This window comes from Pelobates fuscus, chromosome 8 (genome assembly GCF_036172605.1).
Source record: "Pelobates fuscus isolate aPelFus1 chromosome 8, aPelFus1.pri, whole genome shotgun sequence".
NCBI classification, from domain to species: Eukaryota; Metazoa; Chordata; class Amphibia; order Anura; family Pelobatidae; genus Pelobates; species Pelobates fuscus.
In genome coordinates, this window is record NC_086324.1 from 97,776,182 (window position 1) to 97,794,043 (window position 17,862).

Here is a 17,862-nt window from a genome sequence, read left to right on the forward strand (position 1 = left end):
GAAACCAACCAATCAGAATGCTCTGAGCCTAATTGCAGGGCGTGGGAAGGCTTCCTGTAGGGTACAGTATAAGCCTTAATTCAATATATTAAAGGGACACTATAGTCACCAGAACAGTTTACGACATTTGTTCTGGTGAGTAGAATAATTTCCTTCAGGCTTTTTGCAGTCTTTTCAGGGAAAATGCAGTGTTTACATTACAGCCTAGTGATAACTCCACTAACCACCTCAGATTGCTGCTAGATTTGCATCCGGGGGTAGTGCTGCTCACTGTGCAGCATGGCCATTCAGTGTCTCCACCCTCTGCATGCAGACACAACTTTCCTCATAGAGATGCTTTGATTCAATGCATCTCTATGAGGAGATGCTGATTGGCCAGGGATGTGTTTGCTCTGCCCTTGATCAGCCATTCCTACGGGGAACCATTGTAATTAGCTCAGTTCACCACTTCTGATCAGGCCAGCAGAAAACAGGCATGTCAGAGGTAGACGGGGCAGAGGCAGCAGCTGCAGACTTGAATACAAGTAAGATTTTAATATATTTAGGGAGGCAAGAAAGGGCCAGATGGTGGTTTTAACACTATAGGGTCAGGAACACAGCTTTGTGTTCCTGACTCTGTAGTGTTCCTTTAATGCTTACCTATAAAGCTCTTGACTGTATCCACCCCTCTATATTTCCAAATCATAGGTGCACCCCTTCTCATCACTCTGCTTTGCCAGTGAACGTCTCATGATCAACTGCTGCTGGTAATTCACACTTAAAGCACTTCTCGTAGGTAGCACCATTTTTATGACCCTTCATCCCTTGCAGGGTCTAGCAAGCTATTAACATAGCAGGGGATAATAAAATCTTAATTAAACAGAACTTGCAATAAAGAAAGCCTAAATAGGGCTCTCTTTACAGGAAGTGTTTATGGAAGGTTGTGCAAGTCACATGCAGGGAGGTGTGACTAAGGTTCATAAACAAAGGGATTTAACTCCTAAATGGCAGAAGATTGAGCAGTGAGGCTGCAGGGGCATGTTCTATACACCAAAACTGCTTCATTAAGCTAAAGTTGTTCAGGTGACTATAGTGTCCCTTTAAATAAATAGTCAAACCATTTGAGCCGTTTGACAACTAAGTTGGCATCCACTGCCACCTCCTATAAAGAGTCAGATGACTACTCTTAGCCACAGCCCATCCCCCTCACTGCCGCTTGGGCAACAAAGGAAGCATTAGCAATGGGCAGCTGTGATTGTCTGAGAGTGGCAGGTCATGGCTTTCAATCTATCACAGCACCCATTGCTAGTATGAATTGGTATGGCTAATAGAAAGTATGATTGCCTAATGCGCTCTGTGCGCATGCACACTAGCCTACCTCTCCGCCCCCTCAATAAAATTAACTAATTAATAATCTTGGAAGGTCTTGGAAGGTCTCAATAAAACATTAGGGTTGTTTGCCTCCACAAGCACGGACCATCTTCAAATTATATATTTCCAGGTGGTTTGCCTTTAAAGAAGGGAGTATTTACAGATTAACAGTTTCCATAATGTTTACTTTGTTCAGGGCTGTATTACAAATTCTTATTTTAAGAATGGCAACATTTTCAAGGACAGACAGTGACCTAGTAACAATGTAAACACACATAAAACACAAAAAACCAAAAACACTGTGTGCATGCAAATTACATTAAATAAATTTGGTTTTGCAAATACTATGATACAGCTATTTTTCTGCATTTCTTTGAATAATGGAAGATAGTCTACAGATTCAACTGATACAATTGAAACATTATGCAAAGCAGAGTAAAAGCAAATAAAACATCATTGCGTTGTTATTCTATATAGAGTGTGCTAGTGGTTTTTTGTTTGTTTTGTTTTTTAAAAGGTGTTAACTTTAAAAGAAATGTAAAAAATAACATGGGGAAATTGAATACATGCTTTAATAGGATTTTAAATTGTTTATTATGCTCCAGATAACAAGTACTCCTTTAGACAATGTTAAACAGTGGGGGTGGGGGATGCTTTATATAATGTATCATCATGGCTGTGCATTAGTAATTATCTTCTCCTCAGGCACGGATTGTAATATAAAATGTCTATATGTCAACTGGGTCCAGGGGCCCACATAATGTGACCTAAAACAAACTTCCCAACAATCCCGTAAGCATAAAATATAATATTACATATAAGATGAATATTTAGCCTTTTGTAGTCAATACACAATGTGGAGTAGTAACTTAGCGGATTGAGACTCATTTTAAAATCGACCATGGAGGGCAAAAGGCTATGTTGACCTTTTAGTTTTGGCAGGTATATTGCAGCAGGAGCCCTAATCAATGAACTACCTCACAGTCTTTATAGAACATTAAGTTTGCTAAAAGGCCTATTGGAGGACGATACTTTTTAGGAAGAGGTGGAATTTAAAAAAAGAACTAAATGAATAGCATACACGTAGACTAGCTAATATGCAAATGAGTTACTCTCCAATGACGCAAGGTAATTTGCATATGAGGATATTTCGGTAATTTTGCATTTGCCAACACAATGCTTGGATTGTGTTTTGTACACACCTGTCCGAACACTGTTTGTAAATGTCATTTTAACTTCAGTGATAAAAAAACCAAACATTTCTGTTCTTATCCAGATACATACACAAATAAAGAGGATACTTTTTTCACTTTATACAATTTCTTTTAAGACTAAAAACAGAGCAATAGAATGGTCAGAAACGAGTAATGTAAATCAATATTTTGATTTATTTGCCTGATCAGTCACTTTCCCCCACTCTTTATTTATATATAAAATCACATCATCGAAATTTGAAAACACTGCTTAAAATTAGTTAAATAGAGTGGTGATGTAGAAGGGATAGATTACTTCTCTAGGGGATATATAGTATGATGTCATGCTTTCATTTTTTGTGCTGCTCTCCCAGTTTGGTCTGCTCAGCAAGTCCCCTCCCTCCCAATCCTAAATAGTATCCTACTTTTAGTGACAACACAGAACATTCGACTGGCTGAGATACATCTGCAACAACAGTGAGGGATTCTTTTGTCACAAAATTAATAGAGACCAAGTTAGACTCCTAACAGTATTTGTCATGACTGAGCCAATTATAGACATTATTAGTCCAGCCAATATATTGTTTGGTAGGTCTCTGGAAAACTTGGAACTTCTTTGGGAAAAGGCAACAAGATATTCTTGAAGGATATAAAATAAAAAAAGAGTTTAAATGTCAGATACCACATTAACCATTATTATGGGAGTAATTCCAGAATGACTAGCGCACGGATGAATATTGGGTTTCCAATCCAAAGAGGCACAATTGTTTATGCTAATACTTGGCACTAACTCATATAATGCAGCCAGTCTGCTTGTCGCAGATCAGTGAACAAAGCAAACCAATGTGAGGGATTGAGAGTTTAGATTTACAGCATTACAGAATACAGTACTTAATAGCAACTAAATGTACTGACTCACCAGCAAAGTCTGTAATGTGTTTTTCTCTGGACAAATAAGAATGGATTCTGGCTTCAAACGCTCAGAAAACACATAATGTTCCACTACATACCAGAGATTTGATAGATTACATTTTTATCCAAAAATAACTTCAACATCTATGAATTTAAACTAATGTATGTCTCCCAACACTAGAAATGATGCCAGGTATAGAAGTACTGATAAGTTACACATCCATCTTCCTGCTTAACTTTCTCCAGTTAAGGATGTGAGATGATAACTGGATTTCTGGTCAGATTAGCGTTACACAAAAGCCCCATATCAATCTTTTGTGATAGATTAGATGGTCTTCTTGCATACAAGGGCCTACAGACTGCATGCGGTATCTCCTTGATTGAAAGAGAATTTTTTTTTAACAAAAAATTAAAAATGTGCAGCACTTGAGGTGTAACTAGAGACCACGGGACCCAGTGCAAAAATTGCCCCCCATACGTCCGCGACACCCCCACCCCCATACACACACACACACACACACACGCAAAATGTTTAAGTCACCCGCCTGTTTTCTACCTTTTAGATGCAGGAGGGTGATTTTTTCTGGGGTCCAGTGGTGACTTAGCCTGATGGGAGTCAGAGTTCCCACTGACTCCCTCCTCTCTTCCTCCCGCGCGGCTCCCGGTGGTTTGCTGGGAGGAAGGGACAGGGGTATTAACTTCCTCCCTGCGCTCTGATATCACAGGGGGCCCGGTCGTGCTGTTAAAGCACCACAGCGCTGAACGGGCCCCCCTGGATATTCATTGCCATTGGGTTGCTCAAACATGTGTTTAACGTGTGGCCCCGGCGGATCTACAGCGCAGCCGAGCCCGCAACACAGGGGTCCGCAGGGCGGCCGGGCCCCTTCGAGTGACGGGCCCGGTCACAGCTGCGACCCCTGCGAGCACGGTAGTTACACCACTGTGCAGAATGCTCAGACTTCCAAGACCCAAGAATGAGGAATTAATATACCACCCAGTAGGGATGAGAAAATCAAATATATATACACATAGTTATTTATTTTCCCATAAATAAAACACAGTGCTGGAATTTCCATAGAGTTTAAAGGTTAGCAACTACTTTGTCTTATGTCTTAAGTATTCCTCCAACACTTCTTGTCCAATTTTGTCCTTTCCCACAGTCTTGCAGACTATATCCATGAAGGTTACTGCAGTCTCCTAGTATAGCTCACTGCATCTATGTGCCACAGTACAACAAGCAGCGATGGCACCCACGGGGGTATTTGCAAAAGACGCAAAGACCCCAGAAGGCGACCGAGCTGCTTTAAAAGGGACACTCCACTGGTGACACACAAAATATATAAATAAATAACTTTTTAGTAGATATACACTCAATTAAAATGCATGAATTTAATTATGCAATAGCTGCAGATATCTTCTCTGAAGCCCATTGGAAGCCCTCCCCTTCTAACTCAACCTAGACTTCCTGTGGCTGCCCAATCTGACAAAATGAGAAATCCTTGCAAGGCAGGTGCTCAAAGGAACTTCCGTCCTTTTAAGTTTAGCACCACTGAGCTAAATAACCAGGAAGTAACAGGACCGGGTGTCTGATTCAATACACTCTTCATCCATAAAGCACATCAGCAAATTGAAGTGCTTCAGGGGTCTGGAGTGTCCCTTTAATTAAAAGGCTTCAAGTAGATGACCATTTGTACACTGTGGATGTATGTAAAAATGATAAATAAATAGCACTCATAAAAGGGTAAGATAATTCTGAGCATTTGCAGAAAGTGAAAATGTATACAGTGTTTAGTTTTTAGCATTATTCTGTTTTAAAATGAATGTAGTTGGATATATGTTTTTTTCTACTTACATATATTTCTCCATGATCAAAGCGCATTTTAAGGTTATTCATGAATGACTCTTCATTGAGTGGTTCTAGTAGTACCATATCACCAACACCTATCATGTTGTCTAGAAGGGATGTCTTCACCTCCATTTTGGACATTTTGCCCTACATGAAATAGATAAAGAAAAAAATGTACTTAACACAGTGTCAAAACAAAATATATATATATATATATATATATATATATATATATATATATAAAAACGTCATGCTATTTATAAATAGAAAAGCCAATGTTAATAGATATGTATAAATAATAACATAACTCAAGGTATACTTTTAGACTTAAAATGAGCAGTTACATTTAGTTATACTATGTATTGAATTATGCTAGGATGGAGGGGGGGGGGGGGGGGGGGGGGAGACTAACAACTTTTGGCCTGAGTGGCAAGTACAAATGGAGGGACTTATGTGCACAAGACTTACAGATCACATATCTTGGGACATCCACCAGTGGGCCAGTTCAGGCCTATAATGCATTAACTTTAAAGGTCACTGGCCCATGCACAAACACACAGAACTGGGCTAGCAAGGTCTTTGCACAATTCCTGCCTGCTGCCTCACTCCAGACACCACAGCACACCTCTAATTGTTTTTAACGAGAGAAAAAAAACTAGCACTGTGACACTGCCACTAGCCTATAGAGGTTTTGTGCTTCAAACTTCCATTAGCAGATCAGTTGCTTTGTTTGTATGTTTGTTTTTTTAAACCAAATCAGAACCTACTTTCTTCATGGTGGCAAGAATCATATTTTACTAGTTCTCACTTCAGTGATGTAAGCCACCTCCCTCATTCAGCACACTTTTTGTGGTGGTTAAGGACATACTGCCCTCACATGTATCACCTATGATCCTGGTTATTGGCAATCCAAAATTTCACAGGTGTGAAAAAAATAAAAATAAAAACTATATAGGGTACTATAGTGCTAAGAGCACAACTTTGAATTCCTTGTGCTATAAAGTTTCTCTTTAAGTTGACATAATATTGGTATTACTAAATGGAACCCGTCAATTTACTTGGATGTCTTTCTCATTGCAAACATTGACACAAAACCTGTAAGGCAGGAAGACTTTGCATTGGGAAGAAATGAAAGGACTCTATCCCCACATTGATACTTGTGGTAAAAGGTGTGATTCGTGTAGGAAATGAAAGAAACATCCACTAGGCTTAAAAGGCAATAAGACCTCACACAAAGTCTGGCATGCGTGAAATAAATACAGAGCCTTAACAGAAGGACTATGCATGCAGGGAGGAAGGTTGAGAACCATACATAATCAATACATCATCCATACAATGACTGAAAACACATTTCTTACATACACAAATTTACATTTGACATTTCCCCAATATGATTTTTGTTCCTGAATATTTCAAAATTGTACCATGGATATTGGTGGCTTTTTTTTTTTAAATAGTGTTTTTATTAAGAGAAAATAGTTGTACACTGAAAAACTTGTGTATAAAATTTCAGTTGTACATGGATAACATTTAAGAGTCCGTCAACGAATGGTTTCTCTCTTTTTTTTTTTTTTTTTATTTGGAGTGTGCTGTAATATTAATCACAAATGAAGTAAATTTCTAGAGTGTGTTAATAATAACCAATAGTTTTTTCCCTGTAGCGGTCATTAAGAGGTAATTTAATAGTTATTGTATTGCAATTTAAAATATATGCAACAGGGACATTTTGTTTATTTTTTTAAATACATTTGTATTCATTCGTAGTCTCTTCATAAAATAAAAAAAAAAAAAAAAAAAAAATAACAATGTTCCTCTCCGATTTTCCTGTGTTCTCAAACCTCACTTTTTACACCATTGAACACAAAGGAGTGGCTACTTTGTCAGATATAAAACTACTTTTGCAACACCATTGCCTTGGAAACATTACAAGCGATTGCAAGAATGAGACATGCAGACTGGGTGTTTGAAAACAAATGAGAAAAATTCTGATGTTATGTCTCAGTTAAGAATCAAGAATACTTCATGCAATCCTTACTGCCAAAACAGTACCCTCACTCAAAGTCACAAAGTTGACAGATATGATGCATTAATTTCACAATTAGAAAAGTAGCTACAGTTTGAGGAGTATACTGTTCAGAGATTTTAGGAAATAACCCCAAATTGTAAGGGTGGGAAATAACTCTCTTGCAGTGGATAATGTTTCAAATAGGGGCTCTTATTGTTGTTAATTGCTGTACAAGTATTTTGAAGTAGTATGCTGCGGTCTTTCAAAAAGAATAGGAGTAAGTAACGGTCTACAATTTCCCTTACCCTAATAAAGGCTACTGAAGCACTAGCTGGTGTGAAATGTGCAGCAGAGGAAAGCCAACTTCTTAAAAAAAAAAAAAAACAGTATTAGCTTATTCTGATCATACACCATGAATTCATTAACCTGCTTTTCATGGTGTGGTATGTTTGTCTGTGCTCTTAATATTCTTTCTACAATGTATGATACTTTATAAATCACATACAAGCGCACAACATAATGAAATACCCAATTATGTGTATGTCATGCCAGTCTGTGCGTTGACCGTTTTAATATATTGTACACAAAAAACCCCCCCAAAAAAACAGTTCAGGACTTGCTTGCAGTTTAAGACTCCAGAAGGTTTTAAGATATTCTTTATTAGGGTCTGGACTAGATTAAGCATTTCTATAATTATGTACGCCGGCAATAGGAAGATATGGATTTTCATACATTCAGAGCGTGTGTTTTTTTTTTAGAAAGCCAGATTAAAAAAAAACCAAAAAAAACTCCAAAATTACATTTTAAGCACATCAATTTTTTTTTTATTTTTAGCATTTTTGTATAACCTGTCCCATCCAGTAAAATGTTAGCATGGCTCTGCGCACACACATAGATTTGAATTTGTCATTTTTAATTGCTATAAATACATCACTGGCACTCTTTGCTACCCCTGTTCTACATTTTAGATTGGCAATATAAAAGAAATTCCTCAGCACATAGCATTATGTAGGTGAAATGGTTTATTCAGTCAACAAAAAAAAACACTCCTAGAGTATTTGTCAAGCCTACATTTTAGAGTGTTCATTAATAAAGGATATGCATGTCTGCTTTTACACACACACACACACACACACAAAAGAAATAAGACTAAAAACGTTTACATAGAAAGTTGTGGAGTCTTTCCCACATCCCCCCACGTTACATAGAGTCCACATTTTTCCTTTAGTCATTTTGCAATATCTGTCCTTCATGATATTGACCCGTGCAGGATAAAAGGCAAAAATGAACTTTGTTTTGGAGCATAGATTGAACAAACTGTAACAAGGCTAAATCCAACCTGCCAGAGGCATCCTCCCACTTTAACGATTGGGGTGAAACAAAGAAAACACAAATGTATATTATGTAAAGATATTTCATGTATTCAAAATTCTACCATGAAACACAAGAACAAAAATATACCGGTAACTATGATGATTATAGCTTACATGCAATGACATTTGGGCATCTAAATTAAAAATAATAATATAGTTCCAAAGATTGCTCAACAAGTTAAAGGTTTGATAGGTTCCTTCTATAACTTCAATACAATGAACACTATAGCCATCTGCAGAAGCATAGAGAAAGGTGGTGGAACTCACACGCACCAACACCACTGCACATCCACATTAAGGTAATCTTTGCTGCACAATGATGCCTTGGGAGCTTCCAAGAAATGCAGTACAAGCGCAGGCATGCTCAAGCATTCCTTCAATAGTGCCGTATGCAGCCATGCATGGATTAGCACTGCAAGAATGAATACTTTTACATGCATTACCCAAAGAAAAAAAAATTATATAGAACTTTCCCACCAATAACTTTCTTGGTTTGTGCTCCACAATAGTGATGTACCGAACTGTCCGCCGGCGAACAGTTCCCGGCGAACTTAGCGTGTTCGCGTTCGCCGCGGCGGGCGGACACATGCGCAGTTCGATCCGCCCCCTATTCGTCATCATTGGGCAAACTTTGACCCTGTGCCTCTCGGTCAGCAGACACATTCCAGCCAATCAGCAGCACTCCCTCCCTTCCACACCCTCCAACCTCCCTCCCAGCATCCATTTTCGATTCATTCTGAAGCTGCATGCTTAGTGAGAGGAGGGAAAGTTTAGCTGCTGCTGATTAGATAGGGAAATTGATAGCTAGGCTAGGGTATTCAGTGTCCACTACAATCCTGAAGGGCTAGAACATCAGGCAGCTTTTTTTTTTTTTTTTTCCCTGTGTAATGTAATTGCAGGTGCCTGCCTGCCAGCTTCTGTGTGAGGTTCACATTGGATACTGTGCCTACTTGCCCAGTGCCACCACTCATATCTGTTTTTACAATAGGTTAAGCTTTACATTTAAAAGAAATAATTTTTTTTCACTGTAATAGAAGAGCAGTTAGTTGTCTGCAAGCGTCTGGGTGTCAGGCCTACTTCAGCGTGTGCTCTGCAGACCTGTGCCAGCGTGCTTTGACAGTTGCCAATCATATCTGGTGTCTCTTTAGCATGCTTTTAAAACCAAAATTTTTTTTTCCCACTGTTATAGATTGAATAGCAGTTACTTGTCTTCAAGCGGGTGTGTCAGGCCTACAGTGTGTGCTCTGCAGAACTGTTACAGTTCACATTGCCAATCATATCTGGTCTCACAGTAGCTTGCACGCATAGTACCACTAATCCCCAAAAATAAGACAGGCAGAGGCAGGCCACCCCGCAGGGGCCGTCGTGGTTGTGGGGTGCTGTGATTCCCTTTTGCCCTAGAATAATGCCCAGTTTTCAGAAGCCACGTACCCTGAACTTGAAAAGTTCTGAGGACATAGTTGACTGGCTAACACAGGACACCCAATCTTGTACAGCCTCCGCTCGGAACCTTGACGCACCATCCTCCTCCAGCTTAGCTTCAGGCACCTCTCAAGATACCACTCACCCGCCTGCCGCCACCACCAAAACTAGCATCACAGCCGCTTTACTTGGTATGTCAGAGGAGTTATTCACACACCCGTTTGAAGAAATGAGTGATGGGCAACCATTATTGCTAGAGGATGTAGATAACAGGGATATGTCTCAGGCAGGCAGCATTAAACACATGGAGGTATGGTGTGATGATGATGATGTTGTACCCGCTGCTGCTTCCTTTTCTGAGTTGTCAGATACAAGCGAAGCGGTTGATGATGACGATACGTCCATGGATGTCACGTGGGTGCCCGCTCGGCAAGAAGAAGAACAGGGCGAAAGTTCAGATGGGGAGACAGAGAGGAGGAGGAGACGAGTTGGAAGCAGGGGGGGGGGTCGTCGCAAGGAGCTAGTGGCACAGTCAGACAGCATGCATTGGCACCCGGGGTCAGCCCGACAGCACACCAATCAACGCATGCTGTGTCCACCACCAGAATGCAGTCATTGCAGAGCTCAGCAGTGTGGCATTTTTTTTGTGTGTCTGCCTCGGACAACAGCGATGCCATTTGCAACCTGTGCCAAAGGAAACTGAGTCGTGGGAGGTCCAACACCCACCTAGGTACAACTGCTTTGCGTAGGCACATGATCTCACATCACAAACGCCTATAGGATCAACACATGAGTACAAGCAGCACGCCTACTCTAAGTCGCCATCCTCCTCCTGGTCTAGCATCTTCAGCCACGTCAACCACTGCTGTCCTTCTTGCCCCCTCTCAACCATCCGCCACTCCGTCTCCCGCCTTGAACAGTTCCCGTTCATCTGCCCACAGTCATGTGTCTGTCAAGGACATGTTTGAGCGTAAGAAGCCAATGTCACCAAGTCACCCCCTTGCCCAGTGTCTGACAGCTGGCTTGTCCGAACTATTAGCCCGCCAGCTTTTACAATACAATCTGGCTGAGTCTGAGGCGTTCAAAAACTTTGTAGCTATTGGGACACCGCAGTGGAAGGTACCTGGCCGGAATTTCTTTTCACAAAAGGCAATCCCCAACTTGTACTCGATTGTGCAAAAGGAAGTAATGGCATGTCTGGCACACAGTGTTGGGGCAAGGGTCCATCTGACCACTGATACCTGGTCTGCAAAGCATGGTCAGGGCAGGTATATCACCTACACTGCGCATTGGGTAAACCTGCTGACGGCTGACAAGCAAGGAATGCGTGGCATTGCAGAGGAGTTGGTGACACCGCCACGAATTGCAGGCAGTCCTGCTGCCACCTCCTCTACTCCTCCTACTCCATCCTCTTTCATAACCTCCTCGGCTGAGTCCTCTTGTGCTGCTGCGTCTTGCTCCACATCAACGGCACCCCCCCCAGCTCCCCAGGTACTATTCCACATCCCGGATACGGCAGTGTCACGCCGTCTTGGGTTTGACTTGCTTGAAAGCAGAGAGTCACACCGGACAAGCACTCCTGTCCGCCCTGAACGCACAGGTGGAAAAGTGGCTGACTCCGCAGCAACTGGATATTGGCAAAGTGGTGTGTGACAACGGAAAAAATTTGATAGCGGCATTGAAGTTGGGCAAGTTGACACATGTGCCGTGCATGGCACATGTGTGTAATCTGATCGTACAACGCTTTGTGCATAAGTACACAGGCTTACAGGACGTCCTGAAGCCGGCCAGGAAGGTGTGTGGCCATTTCAGGCGTTTCTACACGGCCATGGCTCACTTTGCCGATATCCAGCGGCGAAACAACATGCCAGTGAGGCGCTTGATTTGCGACAGCCCTACACGTTGGAATTCAACACTCCTAATGTTCGACCGCCTGCTCCAACAAGAAAAAGCTGTTAATGAATATTTGTATGACCGGGGTGCTAGGACAGCCTCTGGGGAACTGGGAATTTTTTTGCCACGTTACTGGACGCTCATGCGTCCTTTTGAGGAGGTGACAAACCTAGTCAGTCGCAACGAAGGCACCATCAGCGACATCATACCATTTGTTTTCTTCCTGGAGCGTGCCCTGCGAAGAGTGCTGGATCAGGCTGTAGATGAGCGTGAAGAGGAAGAGGAAGAGTTGTGGTCACCATCACCACCAGAAACAGTCTTATCAGCATCGCTTGCTGGACCTGCGGCAACGCTGGAAGAGGATTGTGAGGAAGAGGAGTCAGAGGAGGATTGTATCTTTGAGGAGGAGGAGGAGGAGGAGCAAGACCAAACACAACAGGCATCCCAGGGTGCTCGTTGTCACCTATCTGGTACCCGTGGTGTTGTACGTGGCTGGGGGGAATAACATACCTTTAATGACATCAGTGAGGAGGAGGAACGGGAAATGAGTAGCTCGGCATCCAACCTTGTGCAAATGGGGTCTTTCATGCTGTCCTGCCTGTTGAGGGACCCTCGTATAAAAAGGCTGAAGGTGAACGACCTGTACTGGGTGTCCACGCTACTAGACCCCCGGTATAAGCAGAAAGTGGCAGAAATGTTACCGAATTACAACAAGTCGGAAAGGATGCAGCATTTGCAAAATAAAATTAAAAAGTATGCTTTACACAGCGTATAAGGGTGATGTCACAGCACAACGGGAATCTAACACGGGGAGAGGTGAAAGTAATCCTCCTCCTCCCACGACCACGCCGGCAAGGACAGGACGCTTTAAAGACGTGTTGTTGTTGGAGGACATGCGGACCTTTTTAAGTCCTACGCATCGCCACAGCCGTTCGGGATCCACCCTCAGAGAGCGACTTGACCGACAGGTAGCAGACTACCTCGCCTTAACTGCAGATATCGACACTCTGAGGAGCGATGAACCCCTTGACTACTGGGTGTGCAGGCTTGACCTGTGGCCTGATCTATCCCAATTTGCGATAGAACTTCTGGCCTGCCCCGCTTCAAGTGTCCTGTCAGAAAGGACCTTCAGTGCAGCAGGAGGTATTGTCACTGAGAAGAGAAGTCGCCTAGGTCAAAAAAGTCTAGATTACCTCACCTTTATTAAGATGAATGAGGGATGGATCCCGAAGGGACTGACACTGGGCGATACATTCGATTAAAAAAGGCCTGATGAGATGAGCTGCCTTGGGCTAAAAATGGTCCACACGCTGCTGTATTTTAGCTCTGAATGACGTTTGACTTGCGTGACTTATCCGCCACCAACTAGGGTTCAAGCCGCCATGTTTTAGGGCACTTTCTGCCTGTGAAACAAACATCAATTTTTCTGGCCGCTGCGAAAGCAGCGGCTGCAACAATACCAAATTTTTCAGGCATGTGTACATGCCTAATTTTTAGGCCCACTGGTGCAGCACTGTGGCTTCAAAAACCAAACCAAAAAAAAATCCTCCAAGATGGCACCAATATACCAGTGGTCTAAGCATCTTCCCACCTTGGCCTAAAAAGGGGAGGTGATTCAACAATTAAAAATCTCTGCCATTTACACGTCCACTGATAGGAGACGCGGAAGGTATTAAACTGATATGAACAATACTCCACTCCTATCAGTAGGTCCGTCCCATTGTGATTTATGCCCCCCACCCACCGCGCAGGGATGGGGGCCAGGGGGGAGGAAAGTAGGCCCCCCCATTGTCATTTATGGCCCCCACCCACCGCGCAGGGGTTGGGGAGGACAGTAGCTCCCCCCAGTGTGTATCATGGGCTTTGAGGACAGGTGTCAATCCATACCTGCCAAGTGACCCTATGTAGGGGTAACAGACCCTATTCTGCTCTGTGTCAGTGTGTATCAGGGTCTCTGTGGACGGGGAACAGTCTCTATTCTGCTCTGTGTCAGTGGGTATCAGGGGTGTTGAGGACAGGTGTCAATCCATACCTGCCAAGTGACCCTATGTAGGGGGAACAGTCCCTATTCTGCTCTGTGTCAGTGTGTATCAGGGGTTTTGAGGACAGGTGTCAATCCATATCTGCCAAGTGACCCTATGTAGGGGGAACAGTCCCTATTCTGCTCTGTGTCAGTGTGTATCATGGTCTCTGTGGACAGGGAACAGTCCCTATTCTGCTCTGTGTCAGTGTGTATCAGGGGTTTTGAGGACAGGTGTCAATCCATATCTGCCAAGTGACCCTATGTAGGAGGAACAGTCCCTATTCTGCTCTGTGTCAGTGTGTATCAGGGGTTTTGAGGACAGGTGTCAATCCATATCTGCCAAGTGACCCTATATAGGGGGAACAGTCCCTATTCTGCTCTGTGTCAGTGTGTATCAGGGGTTTTGAGGACAGGTGTCAATCCATATCTGCCAAGTGACCCTATATAGGGGGAACAGTCCCTATTCTGCTCTGTGTCAGTGTGTATCAGGGATTTGACTTTCTTTATTCAGATTCAAAAATTACAATTCCAGGAAAAATTTAACAAACATTTACAAGAACATGTTATGCACATCATAGAAACAACGTGAACCTCTTAAAGCCACAAACTTAAGACAAAAAATACGTACACACAATGTGTAAGGGTTTGAAAGAATATTCTGAATCCTTACATGTTTACTTTATCGTTTGTTTGATTTTTGTGAACCATATATAAACTACAAGCAGCGTGAAAACTATAAAAACTCAAGTGGCCATGCTGATCAAATTAAATAGTATGCTTTACACAGCGTATAAGGGTGATGTCACAGCACAACGGAATGTAACAGGGGAAGAGGTGAAAGTCATCCTCCCCCTCCCACGACCCCGCCATATCTGCCAAGTGACCCTATGTAGGGGTAACAGTCTCTATTCTGCTCTGTGTCAGTGTGTATCATGGTCTCTGAGGACGGGTGTCAATGTTAGGTGATTTATGCCCTTTATGGATTAAAAGCAGACTCTGCATCAACTGTGCAATTTTCCATGGGAGTTTTGCCATGGATCCCCCTCCGGCATGCCACAGTCCAGGTGTTAGTCCCCTTGAAACAACTTTTCCATCACTTTTGTGGCCAGAAAGTCCCTGTTGGTTTTAAAATTCGCCTGCCCATTGAAGTCAATGGCGGTTCGCGAACATTTGCGGAAGTTCGCGTTCCGAAAATTTCGGGTTCGTGACAACACTACTCCACAATTAATGCCAAGCCTCAGTAGCAAGCCAGTAACCAACCTCATGCTGATGAGTTGCATCAACAACGAAACAGCTGTCCATGAGTGGTTCACTGACTTTGCATCTCTTCCTGAGTGGTTTCAAAGCGGTTGTACTGAATAAATATTTTTATATATATATATATATATATATATATATATATATATATATATATATATATATATATATATATATATATATATATATACACACATATACATATATATATATATATATATATATACACACACACACACACACACACACACACACACATTATTTTATTTATTTTTAAACACAGCGTGACAAATGAGTTTTAGTCAGCTTATTAAGTTGTGCAAAAAAAAAAAATATTGCTAGTGATAATTGCTCCTAAATGTGTTTGAAAATAATGTGCGCCAACATTGGACTGCCTTTGTATAGAACAGAGATTTCAGTGAACTATTTCCTGCACAATGGGAGATACACTGCACACAACAAATGTTGATTGGCTATTAATATTGCATGTTCTCTAAACCTTGCTCATCAGTAATGGTCACTGAAGACTTGAAAAACACCAACATATCTTAAGCAATCTCAACTAAACCGTATAATTTGTTACAAATACAAAAAGTTAAGTCCTGCACTCACTCCCATCACTCCTGGGTGGAAGCAATGACCACATTACACATCAGCCCCAATATATAGTTAAAAACAAAACAAAAAAATATTTACCTGCGCTCTCTCCTTAATCCCTATGTATATTTAGACAAATGGAGGTCATTTAGTTACTCCAATGGCCATGGATTTTTTTAAATCAAAAAACATGTTTGTAACTTATACTTTCTAATGTTGCTGACCGAAGGACTGACTGGTGAATAATTAAAAGATGTCTGCAAAAATGTATGTCAGAAAGCAATTGCAAGCCAAGAAAGATAATTTAAACAGAAAATATGCTTTGCTTACACACACACAAAAAAAAAAAAAAACGCATTGTATAGCGAAACTTCAGCAGATTTCCCCATCAACACTGTTAAGGGTTCAAAGTAAGAACATGCATTCCTAAGCACCTCAAAGTCAGGACATCAGAAAGTAAGTCCCAAGTAGGATCCTTGCTGCAGTAGACTCAGATAAATATGAAATTTAGTTTTAATAAAAGATGAATGAAGACTAATTTACCTCATTTAGCAGCTCCAAATGATTGAGTTACGGAACACCACTGAATTAAGCAGACCAACACCTCATAGAAATTCTGCCTACAAACGAAACCAGTGTTTCCTTCAAATGACAGTCACACAGCCCCGGAGGCATTTCCTCGTAGAAGACTTTCCATTATGGAATTCCAGCTTTGCCGAATGTTAAGGTTTCTCATAGAAAAGCACAGAATTAAAGTTTTTTCTCTAGGAGAAGTATCTAACTGGTGAAGGATGGGAATGATCAAAAATGCATCATAGGGTCACAATGCTTCTCTGGATTGGCTTGAGATCTTATGTAATGCTTATTTTAAAAAAAATTGCTACAGCAAAACCAGGCAACAGTGGTGGCACTACCAGCAAGGCTGCTAATAAGAACGAGGCCCGGTTGTAAAGTTAAAGGGTCACAGCGCCTGACTGCGCCACTGCGGACAAATGCCTACTGGGTGATTTAAGTGCATGAGCCACCCAATGAGCCCCCTTAGTGTGCAGGCCCGATGCTGCCGCACCGAAGGTAGTACCACTACTGCGCAACATACAATCAGATAACCCGTGTACAATAATGCAGCCACCACACAGACCCCACTTATTTCTCAAGGAGGTGGTAGGAGGCCCTTCATTGACTCTTGAACCAGGGCCCAGTGGTTTCTAGTTCCTCCCCTATAGGACAGTACTGAATGATCTAATGGGGGGGACAATCTATTGTCCATTGTAAAGACACATTCCTGCAAAAACATCTTATAACTACTGTAATTATCAAGCAACAGTAGTGAGCACCTGCCAATTCAGGAAGAGATTCCACCAATCAGGAGCCTCTGATTCTGGTATATGGGGACCTGATCTTATTTCATAAATCCATTTAAAGAAGCGGCTTAAAGCATATTCGTTCTCCATCATAGTACCACTCGGAGTAGAACTTAATATGTTGACAGCAGCTGCCAGTTTGTTTATTTAGTTGTGTAATGTGTTCTACCATGAATGAGCACAGCTTGAGCTGTAGCTCTTTAGAGATATAGAAAGAGAAAGTGTGTACAAGCTACATGGGAGTTGGCCAGCAAAAGACAAAAATTAAAAATTCCTGTCACAGAATTAACAGTCTTCCTACTGCATCACTTTTTTTTGCCAAATGCTGCAGTTTACAAGTAACTATGTAAACAGGGATATATTGACAGTGACCACTCTATTACCATAACCTATGAAACAAACATTTTTATAGTGCTTACAATCCAGTCTAAATGGCATTTGTTACCCCCCAAAATGTCAAAATAAATACATTGTAAACAAAAAATTTATATATATATATATATATATATATATATATATATATATATATATATATACACATATACATACACACACACACATCATATAAAATCTGTGTTATTCACTAAAGTAAGAAAAAAATTGCCAAAACGAACATAGAATTGACTTGTC

General features: G+C 41.6%; 1 protein-coding gene across 3 annotated transcripts in view; it reads right to left on the bottom strand.

The window, feature by feature from the left end:
• MYO1B (myosin IB) overlaps positions 1-17,862 on the bottom strand; it is a 235,345-nt gene that overhangs the window by 202,547 nt on the left and 14,936 nt on the right. For all 3 annotated transcript variants that reach the window (XM_063430177.1, XM_063430176.1, XM_063430175.1), the window contains exon 2: positions 5,308-5,448. In XM_063430177.1, the coding sequence (XP_063286247.1) occupies positions 5,308-5,442 (135 nt within the window). In that variant the 5' untranslated portion in view covers positions 5,443-5,448. The remainder of the gene's footprint in view (positions 1-5,307; positions 5,449-17,862) is intronic.